Raw genomic sequence first — 12,153 nt, 5'->3', positions numbered from 1 at the left:
CAAAATAATAATGTGGCAACGTGCGCTATTCATTTTAGCTCCAAATCGTTCGCTCGCGTGCTATCTTCAACTTTTGCGCCTCTTCTACAACCTTATATTGCCGGTACAATACCTGAGTATGCTTGTGTGTCCGAGGTATGACGCTTCAGCTCGATTAAATTTGTACTCACCAAAACCATCCACGGGACTCGCTGAGTGGCACGAAAACTCGTAAGGCTTCTCCTCCTGCGAACTATATCTGTGCGTTGTCCGTTCAGCCATTGACCGTTGACCATTGACCGCGTCCATTCCATTTTAGCACATGTGTGCGAGTCCATGTGTGTTTGTGTGTGTTTTCGCATAGAAACAGCATGAAAGAATAAATGAAGAAAAGTGATTTGAGATTTGCGCTGCTGGAGGTGGCAACACGTTTGCCATTGAAATTGGTTTATTATTACTTTTTCGTTGTTGTTGCTCAAAGCGAAATCAATTGATTGCAAAAAGGTCACATTAATCAGACATGCAACTCTCTGGGGTACATTAAGTACTCGCGTATATGAATGCATATGTATATGTATGTACATATGTTATGCTGAGTTTGGACATTATAGATTATTCTATACTGTTGTACCCATACACACGCATATGTGTTTACATGTGCGCCAATTCTTAGGGGATTTTAATGCTGATGCAAATGAGTGGGTGTCTAATAAAATATTGTGTTTGGTCAAAAGTAAACACGAATTAATTTAAAAAAAAAGTCTATAAAAATAATGAGCATTGAAAATATTTTAGCAGCCTTAAAAAGGTTTAAATAATATGGTAAACATACTAAAGGGTGGGCCATCTAACGTTTTAAATTTGAATTATCTATATTTCGACATTGGAAACGTCAAATACCATTCGGAAAGTGACAGATATTCAGTAAAAAGTCTAAAATTTACGAAATGGGTCGCTATTTACTATTCTACAGTTCGCAGATTGGGCAGATCATTTGACTGAGGATGGTCAATGATGGTCGAAAAATCATCTTTTCGGATGAGGCTCATTTCTACCTTGATGGTTACGTTAACAAGCAGAATTGTCGCATTTGGGGCACAGAAAGCCCGCACGTAATCGTCGAGAAGCCAATGCACCCAGCACGAATCACTGTATGGTGCGGATTTTGGTCTGGTGGAATCATCGGCCCATTTTTCTTCGAAAATGAAGAAGGAACCGTCGTAACCATCAATGGTGAGCGATATCGCGCAATGTTAACCGAATTTTTCTTCAAGCAAATTGAAGAGGAAGACTTGGACAACATTAGGTTCCAGCAGAACGGCGCTACGTGCCATACAGCTACATTCAGTCTTTTACGCCCCATATTTAAATTTAAAATTTTATATGGCCCACCCTTTACCAAAAGAAAATTGCAAGTTTTGAGCAGCTTGCAGTATTGGGAAAAAAAAATTTTTATTTTTAGAAACAATTCTTACGTTTTGCTTTAAGGGGTAACAGGAGTTTACCGGTTTAAAAAAATTAAAATTTTGTATTGTCTTTTTAAATTCTACACAACACCATTAGAATATTTTACAAAATTTTCAACAAAATTCAGAACTTGTGCGCTTGAGGCTAGCTAGGTTAAGTGCGCCGCCCTTTAACGCGTTTTTCTCGAAACTGTGCCGGTTGGCAAGATTTTTCGAGAACTACTCAACCGATCTTCATGAAATTTTAAACAGGTCTTTGAGAGACAATTCTTAAAGACTCAAACGAACATCTGTTTGGAAAAAAATCACTTAAATTTTCGTTTTTTTTTTTGTTGTAAAACTGTCTGCCAAAAATCTAATTTTCACTTTTTCTTCCTTCATCCAAGTTCTAAGTTATTTTTTCTTTTTCGATGAACCTGCAAGGGGTTACTTCGAAACCGGTCGCATCTGAATTTTTTTGTTTTTTTTTCTGGTTTAGACAATTTGGAAAAAATTTTGAGCAAAAAATTAGATTTAAATTTAAATTTTTTTGTTTGATGATCCAAAGTTGTAGTTTTGGACTTACAGCCCTATAAAATGCAGCCACTGTTTTTGTTTTTGTTATAGCGGCTGAACTGTGCCGAGTTTACAGTTTTTGTCCGGATAAAAATACGGGTTCGTGCCGGTTACGTAGACAGACTGTCATTGGAACGGAATTACAATTTTTTTTATTTTTTCTAAATATTTTTGGACATGAATTTTAAGTCGCAATGCCTAATTATCAAAATATAAATCTTTTAAGCGCTGACTTTAATAAAACTTGTTCAATTTCTCATGCTATAAGTAAAATGGTGGGCAGTGAGATAAAGTAGAGATGAACGAATTCCAAAAAAATCCTAAAAATTTCGACGCTTTGTTTATTGCATTTAATAACCTTTGTAAGTTTTTCTGAATAATTTTTTCCAAACTTTTATATATGTACTTTTCAATGCAAATTTCATTTGACTTTTCAATTATTACTCGCTACATACTACTGAGTGTTATTCGTATTGCATATTTGGCTAACGCATCGCTATCTCTACTTTAGCCATACAAAATTTCAGAAAAAATTTAAAAATACTTGCTACTCTGCATATTCGAATTTATTGAAACTAAGTTGTGCGAAGGCTATAACCGCGTATGCTTTGTCTAGGACAATAAAGATGCTATGCGAATATATAGTCAGCTAGCTGTATTTGAAAATTAATTAAAAATTTTATATTCTGCTATTTAAAATTATACGATTTCACACTCACCTTCTCAATCTGCCGCTCAAAATGCTGGCATCCGCTGACTCCGATCGTTGTCTCCAATCGTGCTCGTTGGTGTCGTAGGGTGGTGTGGCCCAAGTAACAGATAATTGATGAGGTGAAGTAACGCCTCCAGTTGGCGATGTTATGTCCTAGTAATGTAGATGCAATAAATGTTTAATAAAACCACTACCAAATCACAATGCGACAAACGCAATATTGTCGTAAACAAAAACTGAGACATTTACTTTTGTACGGAGATTAAACAAACATTGTTTTATTTATTTATGCTAGTATAACACATGTAACTCAATTTAAGGAAAATATATTTTTATAGATGATCTAATCTGTATTTCGCGTTAAACTATAAACACTACATATGTATATATTTCATTTGTATAGTCCCAGGTTTGCTTCAAGATTTGATGTTTTTTCTTTATAAATATATTTTCTGCTACAAGGCAATATCTTTCACAAATGCAAATGCGTTGGGATTGGTTCAAACCTAATTCCATTGCAGATGCAGCTACAAAATTCTGGTTCTTCATATAAAAAAATTTTTTCGTATCCGCCAGGCTTCGGGATCACTTCATTTCACAAGCCGTTTGCTTACCTAGAAATTATGAGACGGAGTAATTCGTATAAGAAACAACTGAAGTAAAAACATGGCACCTCTACTGGCCAGGATTTGAAACTAAATCCATTTTTTCAACGCTTTAGGGATAAGAGATTAGTTTGATAAATGAAAAAGCAACAATTTTGTAACTCTAAGTAGATCACATTGTATCTTTTCGGCTCAAAAGTTTTTTTTATTTTTAGGTAAAGTTAAAATCAGCAGAGAAAATTACACCAACCAACTGTTAGCTTCAAAGTGGTAGGGTCGATATCCGGATTTCTTATAAATGCTCTCCGATAGTCTTAGTATTAATTTGCTTGTAACTAATAACTTCATATATTTAAATAAATTTGAAAGTTATCCTAAAAAATTATGACATCTTATAGTTTAAGGGGTTACATGGGTATACGGGTCTCAAAAATTCGATTTTTTTATTGTCTTATTAAATTTTGCAACATCTCTAGAATATTGTCTTAAATTTTCAAGTTGATTCAAGTAATAATTTCGGAGATAGAGGCTTAAGAATTTGTGCGCTCGAGGCTAGCTAGGCTAAGTTCGCCGTCTTTAATCGCGTTTTTCTCGAGACTGTGTTTCTGAAGTCGGTTGACAAGATTTCTCGAGAACTGCTCAACCGATCTTAATGAAATTTTCCACAGGTCTATGAGATACAATTCTTAAGAACTTCGACAATGGATTTTTTCGATTACCACTATTTGATAAAAAAAATGTCGCGAAAAATTCACTGAAATTTTTATTTTTTTTATATGTTTGCCAAAAATCCAATTTTAAGTTTTTTCTTTGGTTCAAGTTCTAAGTTAAGGCTTTAGCTAAACATGTATTTTTTCACTTTAGATGATCCTTCCAACGCGGGCGCATATTTTTGCCGAGGAATCACAGGAAATGGCGTCGAAATGGCCCTCGGCCATTATTTTTTTCCAAAAATTTCAGAATTCCTTTCGTAATAGTGTATGTTTTTAACAATAGAAAATTCTAATAAAATATTTCATTGTAGAAAAAGGCTAATTTATCCGAATAATATCATGTAATCCCTTAAAAACACTAAACAGTAATACGTTCGGACGCAAAACAAACTGCCAGGTATCAATGATAGAATAACTATGTAATTACAGATATAAAATTGTATAACTAACCGATAAATAACTTGAATGAACCAATTATTTACTGAAATTTTAAGGTAACTGCATATTTATTGATTAGTTCAGGTAGTGGAACTCTATTTCTGGGAAAAATAGGTTGAAAAATTCAGACTATTTGCAAAATATTTTTATAAATGTTTAAAAAATTTAATATTTGCACCTAAAAGCACTTATTTAAATCAAATAATTTTTTTATTGGAAAAAGTTTAATAAACGTTAAACTTATGCTTTTTTATCTATCGAAAAAATATTTTTGAACTTTAAAATATTTGGAGAAAAATGTTTCTGTATTTTACCTATGCAATTTGTAAGTTTTTGACAATTTTACTATAAATGCTTTGTTGGCTTTGGCTTCCGTTAAGTTTGTAGTCTTAAAGTTTAAATTTTTTTCTATAAACTTCAGTGCTCGCGTGTTCCGTTCGAAAATGTCTTTTTAAAGGTTTTTGAAATATTTTATTTATCTGCTTAAATTTTATTAATATTTATTTTTAACAATTAACAGAACTAAGTCTCTGCTATTATAATTTTAATTGTTTTTCGCTTTTATCATAAAAAAATTGCTTTATTTTTAATACTAATCGCTTTGCACTTTCAAGTTCTATGAAAATTGTTAAACGTTGTAATACTTTATTAATCACTAATTCGGTTGGAATGCAGTTAGTATTATTTTTTTTTTTTTTGTTTTATACCGAAAAAAATTTTTATTATGATTTTAGTTTTAAATTTATTTTTTTTTATTGTATTTTTTGCTTTAAAAATTTTTCTTTGGTTTTTGAGTTTAGTTTTCGAAATTCTTAAGAACCAAGTTTTTTTACTTTGATTTTTAAATCTTTTTTTAATGTAAAACGTTTAAGTTTCTTGTCTTAAATTTTTTTTTGAGTTTTGAGGTTATTTTTCAAACTTTTTCTTAGATTTACAAAATGTGGGCACTTTGTTTTTTCTCACAAAATTTGTGTACCAAATTTTGTTTTTTTGATCCAGAACGAGTTAAGCGGCTTGTTCTGAAAATTCTCTACTTAAGTTTTACACGATTCTTATGCTTTAGTCGTTTAAGATCTTTTGTTAAATTTTCAAAATCATATAATTACTGCTATAATTAGTTATTGTTTCATTCTAATGTTTAGATAATTTTTTGTAATTAATTAATTAAATTTTTTATATTTTATTTTAAATTTTTTAATTAATAAATTTTATGTTCGACAATTTTTTTTACAAAATTTTGTTTTTATAATTTAACAAGCCTAAAATATTTTCTATATTTCATTAATTTTATTAATTTTTCAAAATTTTTCGTTTACGTTTCTAAATTTTTCACAATTAATTAAATTTTATTATTTATTTTTCTTTATTTATTTTTATTTTTTTATTATTTCCGTCGGGTAAAAAATTTTTCTCAGTATTTTTCTTAATTTTAATTCACTTTGAATCACTAAAAATTGTTTTATTTTTTTTCAATTATAACGGTTATTGGTAGCATATAGAAAAAGCGTTTATAAAAATCAATTCAAAGTCTATTCAATTCAATTTCCGTTTCCGATTCCGATTGCTTGGCCAGTTCGAATAGCTTTAGTAGCGGTCACCAGCGGCTGATTACGACGACTGAATGCCAAAGTCAAGCGGCTCCACATCGAATACTCCACACCAGATCGGCGGACACTCCACAAAATGCCAATCGCCGCCGCGAACAGGGCAGCGCTGCGATTCAATTTTCAGCTTTTCCCACATTTTTTCCCATGTTTTTACATGTTTCTACCATTGTTGTTATTGTTTTTGTTGTCTTTTAACTATACCAACGTTGAATTGAAATGTTTTTTCTTCTAATAACGACTACAAATGCAAATGTGGCATGAATATGAATAAAAGTATGCCATTTCGAAGTGGCCACACACCCAGACGCACACGCGTGGAGCGAGTCAACAACCGCCAATCAAAAACCACTCCACGACCACGATATGCTCCAGCTCCCGACCGCCGCGCCAAGCCACGACATTCCGCAAGCATCGTGAAGACGACATAAAACCAGTTGGTGTGTGTGAGTGTGTGTATGTGACAGCAGCGGTGTGTGTGGTATGAGTCAACACGCTCGCCCAGATAACGGTTAATCAACATACACGCTTAGACAGTTACGAAATGTGTACAAAAACAACAAAAATAAAATAAAAAAGCATAGTGCTAATAGTAATGGCAAAACCATAAGCACAATTACAGCAACAAAGCACTATGACCGTTATATTTCATAAGAATGAAAGAAGACGAATGAGCAGAAAAATCGCGAAAGGCATTTGGAGCGACGTCGACCGCACTGTCAGCCGCAACGTCAACTCTAATTCCAAACGGTGACACCTCAATGCCAAATAGGATTGGCGTTGGCTGGTGGTGACGGTGACGGTATTGGTGTGGTTGTTGTTGGTGTTGCTGTTGTTGATTTCAGTGTTGTTATTGCTTTTGTTGTTGTTGCGAGATGTTGTTGTTGTAACTAATGTTGTTGTTGATGTTGTTTTTTTCGTTGTTGTTGGTTTTGAGGTGGAAATCCCTTTGAATTTGAATTTGAATTTCAATCTGATGAACGGTGTCTGTGCGCTTTGGGTTGTGGCATGTCGCGGGTTAACGGCGAAGCTTCTTCAAAATACTAGCACGGAGACACATGAGTGTATATGCGTTTGTGTTTTGGTAGATGTATTTGTATGAAGGTATGTCTGTGTTTGTGTCAGCTATTAGTTCACCACACATTAATTCCTTCGGCGGGTACACCACGGCGTATGAGTGTCTACTGAAATGCTTTAAATGTATATAGATTCGCTTCTGTGTGTCTGGGTGTGTGTGTGTGTGTATAGGTAATAACGGCACATTGAACACACCACATGCGGTAAATGAATTATACGCCATACTACATATTTATTTCAATATGTTTTCGTTACACAGCTGGACATTAGCGCCGCTGCGTGGCAACTCGAACCGCCATATAACCGTTAGAATGGCTGTTAGTTGTGGCTAACATTTTTATGGCAGTCATCGGTCGCATGTAAATGAAAATCAAACATGCAAGGGTTGATAAAGAAAATCGCAAAACTCTTGCGGTGAAGCTTGTATGTATTTGAGTATGTCTGTGTGTGAGTTTTCTTGCAAGTGGGAGTGTGGTTGGGTCTCTAGTGTTGGCGTGCCATGAAAAAGTTGTCTGTGCGCGGAATACGCGTCATATGACACACACACATATACATAAGTTTGGTAATAATTAAAAAATCTTTTTCCTGTCTCAACCCTTCAAGCCAGCGGAGTGAGCTGGAGCTTGCTTTTGGCAACCAAAGCGTTGCTCAAAGACCATAAGAATGCTTATATATTCTGTTTATGTATATACATATATATACAAATACATAATCTGACCGCATATATTTATGCTTGCAGGGGTATATAGGTATATAGTACAGCATGCTCTTTCCAGACAAATTAAAAACGCGAATAACTAATTTGCAACACCACAAAAAAGCAATAACAAAACGGTTAGTGGCAGAATGCGTGCAGAATATATCCCGAGAAATATAATTAATAATTTTTTATTAACGTAAAAAGGAAACTAAGTCCAGTTAAATCAGCCGTCAATACCAAAAAATTTCAACCAGGCACGCCAAATGGTAAAAAGCCAGAAGTTCTTAATGGCAACAGATTTGCCTTATTAAGCAAGGAGCCTAACGACGAAGCAAAGGGTACCACCACGGTCGTGAATGCCAAACCCCCTCCAATCTATTTGCGTGAGTGTAGCTCAAATGCGCTTGTTTCCAAAATGAGCAATATAATAGGCACAAACAATTTTCACATTGTGCCCTTGAAAAAAGGTAACATAGATGAAACAAAAATTCAAACATACACTGAAAAAAGTTTCATGGATACTGTAAAATTCCTATCAGATAATAACAAGAAGCTCTTACCAACTGAAGAGCTCAAAAGACCTAGTTGTTGTAATAAAAGGTATAGAGTCTTCGGTAGACTCTAACGACGTTAAAGAAGCACTAGAAGAAGGTGGCTTTAGCATTAAATCAGTAGTAAATATTTTTAACAGGAACAAAGTCCCACAACCAATGTTCAAAATAGAATTTATGCCAGATTCTAACAAATTAAAGAAAAATGAAATACACCCGATTTACAATTTAAAATATCTTCTCCATCGCAGAATCACCGTTGAGGAACCACACAAGAGAAATGGTCCAGTACAATGTACAAACTGCCAAGAATATGGACACACGAAAGCATATTGCACTCTACGAAGTGTCTGTGTAGTATGTGGTGATCTACATCCCACTTCAAAATGTACTCTTAAAAAAGAGGATTTAAATAAAAGATGCAGCAATTGTGGAGGAAATCATACTGCTAACTACAGGGGTTGCCCTGTTTACAAAGATTTAAAATTGAAATTGTCACAGGGTATCCAAGCACGTCGTAATCAAATGATGAATATTCCATCTAATGAAAATATTAAAATCCCCGTCCATATTTCAAAACCAGTAAATCTTAAAGACAATGCTACACAAGGGAGTTATGCAAACGTTGTGAAAGGCAATACTACACAAATGCAATTGCCCAAAACCAACCAAATGGAAGCGTTGAAACTATGATTTTAAACCTTACCCAATGTATGACACAATTTATGGCTTCAATGCAAAATATGATTCAAGAGATAATCAAATCTCAAAACCAAATGTTGCAAACTTTTTTAAGTAAAAAATGAGTGTATTGAACATTTGTTTATGGAATGCTAACGGTGTTAACCAACATAAATTGGAACTTATTAGATTTCTGAATGAAAATAGTATCGATGTAATGCTATTGTCAGAAACTCATCTTACGAACAAAAACAATTTCTTTATACCGGGATTTAGACTCTATGTTACAAACCATCCAGATGGAAAGGCACATGGAGGAACAGCAGTGTTGGTTAGAAAACGGTTAAATCACCACACATCAGAATCTTATGCCACTGCGCAATTACAAGCTACAACAATAACTATAAAAAATCGCTGCGGGGACTTAAATCTGACGGCCATATACTGCCCACCTCGGTTTAAAATTACAGACATCCAATTCAAAGACTTTTTTGAAACACTAGGCCATAGATTTATAGCAGGTGGAGATTACAATGCAAAGCACACGTATTGGGGCTCACGGCTAATTAATCCGAAAGGACGACAGTTGTACTACACTATTATGAATAAGCATAATAAGCTGGATATAATATCTCCTGGTAAGCCGACATACTGGCCCAGTGATAGAAGAAAAATACCAGATTTAATAGATTTTGCTGTCGTCAAAAATATAGATAGATCGCTTATGACAGCTGAAACATGTACAGACTTATCATCTGATCATTCTCCTGTACTAATAAAGTTATACGAACAGCCCATGATATTTGAGCCGAAAGTTTCTCTAACATCACATAAAACTAACTGGTTGAAATATAGAAAGTATGTCAGCACCCACATCAATATTGATTGCAAAATAAATACAGGAAGAGACATTGATGAAAATATAAGAGAAATTAATGAAGTAATAATTAATGCAGCTGTATTGGCAACACCAAAAAGAAACAACAAACCTGTTGGTTTTAGAAAGATCACCAATAATGAAATAGAGAAACTTGTAAATGAGAAAAGGCGAGCTAGGCGGGAATGGCAGCTAAATCGATCCCCTTCAACTCTGCTTCAACTGAAATCTGCTGTACGAAAGTTAAAAAAAGCGCTTAAACGCGAAGAGGAACACAACACTGAAATTTATATAAAGAAACTGTGTCCAAATTCTCGCAAGCAAAACTCTCTTTGGAGAGCACAAAAGTCTTTCAAGCCACCAGTAGATTCCAACATGCCTCTAAGACAGTTGAATGGTAATTGGGCACGTAGTGATGAGGATAAGGCAAATTGCTTTGCAAATCACCTAGAAAAGGTATTTCAACCCAATTGCCCAAAGAACAACTTTGAGTTGCCAACCTTGCCCAATGCCGCAAACGATTCGCATGTGTCTATTAGGACTTCTACTTCTGAAGTTACTAGAATAATAAAAGAACTTAACCCCAAAAAATCACCAGGACATGATAATATTACCCCAAAAATGCTAATTGAGTTACCAAATATTGCCGTAAAGGTGCTCTCTTTGCTCTTCAATGCAATTCTTAATCTCGGACACTATCCAAATTCATGGAAAAAGTCGCAGATCATCTTGATAGACAAACCTGGGAAAGACTTAACACAGCCGTCTTCATACCGACCAATCAGTCTTCTACCCAGTCTTTCTAAGATATTTGAAAAATTGTTACTATCAAAGATGACTCCTTTCCTCCACGAAAATAATATTATACCAACGCACCAATTTGGCTTTCGTGAAAAACATGGCACGATTGAGCAAGTAAATAGAATTACTAACGAAATAAGAAAAGCATTTGAGCACAGAGAGTACTGTTCAGCTATATTTCTAGACGTGGCTCAGGCGTTTGATAAGGTATGGCATGAGGGCCTTTTATACAAGATTAAAAATATTCTACCTTCAGAATTATATAAAACATTGGAATCGTATTTAAAAAATAGAAAATTTATGGTAAAAGTGGGAAATTTCATATCTGATGAAAGGCAGATAAGGGCTGGTGTACCCCAAGGCAGTGTTCTAGGCCCAACACTTTACATCATATATACAGCAGATCTTCCAACAGCTAACAAAGTATTAACTTTAATTTTTGCGGATGACACAGCTACGAGTATAGTGAGCCATAACAAATGCCAGATAATAGCATTAAGACCAAAAATGTGTCCGGCAGTAAAAATTAACAATATTTTAGTACCCCAAGCGAGTGAAGTAACTTATCTTGGTATTCACCTAGATAGAAGACTTACGTGGAAAAAACATATATCTAGTAAAATAACTTGCATGAAGATAAGAGCTGCAAATTTAAATTGACTATTAAATAAAAACTCCAAACTTAGCCTAGACAACAAAGTGCTTTTATATAATGCGGTCATAAAGCCGATTTGGATGTATGGCATTCAACTGTGGGGTACGACCTGTGCAACTAATATAGACATAATACAAAGGTTCCAATCAAAAATGCTTAGATCAATCACGTGTTCACCATGGTACATGCGTAATGAAAATATCCATAAAGACCTTGGTATTTCTATGGTAAGAAAAGAAGTAGAAGACAGCAGAATTAAATATATATCTAAACTCCGTGATCACCCAAACCCTTTGGCTAATGCTTTTTTACATTCCTGTGATCAAACACGCCTTAAAAGAAGAGATATGCCCGCGTACTGAGGGAGCAATGTATCACCAAAACAGCTCAATCACTTGCTTGAGCGTGTCTAGTTTTTAAATAGGTTTAAGATTTTATTACTTATTGTTAGGCTTTCAAAACAAAAAGCAGATTCAATAAATAAAAGATATTGAAACAAAAAAAAAAAAAAAATAATTTTTTTTTAATCTTCCGGCTTAATTAAAACAGAATTTACACTGGACATGGTAAATATATTGGGACAAAAAAGCACCTGGAAAATGTAATTAAATTCCCCGCGTAAATGATATTTCAAAAAATGTACTTTGATAAGTTGGTAGGACCGTCCTTAGTTACTATGTCAAATATGAGCGCGTTCGGTAAACGAGTTTAGTTACAGCAGCTGCTTAAGTCGGTACAC

General features: G+C 34.3%; 1 protein-coding gene across 1 annotated transcript in view; it reads right to left on the bottom strand.

Annotated features, from left to right (window-relative positions):
* The window catches only part of LOC105230122 (transmembrane channel-like protein), a 58,013-nt gene that overhangs the window by 28,693 nt on the left and 17,167 nt on the right, over positions 1 to 12,153 (bottom strand). Inside the window, exons 2-3 of the mRNA XM_049457691.1 lie at positions 2,720 to 2,865; positions 171 to 238 (exon numbers count right to left, since the gene is read on the bottom strand). Of these exons, the coding sequence (XP_049313648.1) occupies positions 171 to 238; positions 2,720 to 2,865 (214 nt within the window). The remainder of the gene's footprint in view (positions 1 to 170; positions 239 to 2,719; positions 2,866 to 12,153) is intronic.

Source organism: Bactrocera dorsalis, chromosome 5 (genome assembly GCF_023373825.1).
Source record: "Bactrocera dorsalis isolate Fly_Bdor chromosome 5, ASM2337382v1, whole genome shotgun sequence".
In the NCBI taxonomy this organism is placed as follows: domain Eukaryota; kingdom Metazoa; phylum Arthropoda; class Insecta; order Diptera; family Tephritidae; genus Bactrocera; species Bactrocera dorsalis.
Note: the sequence above shows the minus strand (reverse complement) of the source record. Positions and strands in the feature narration are given on the sequence as shown.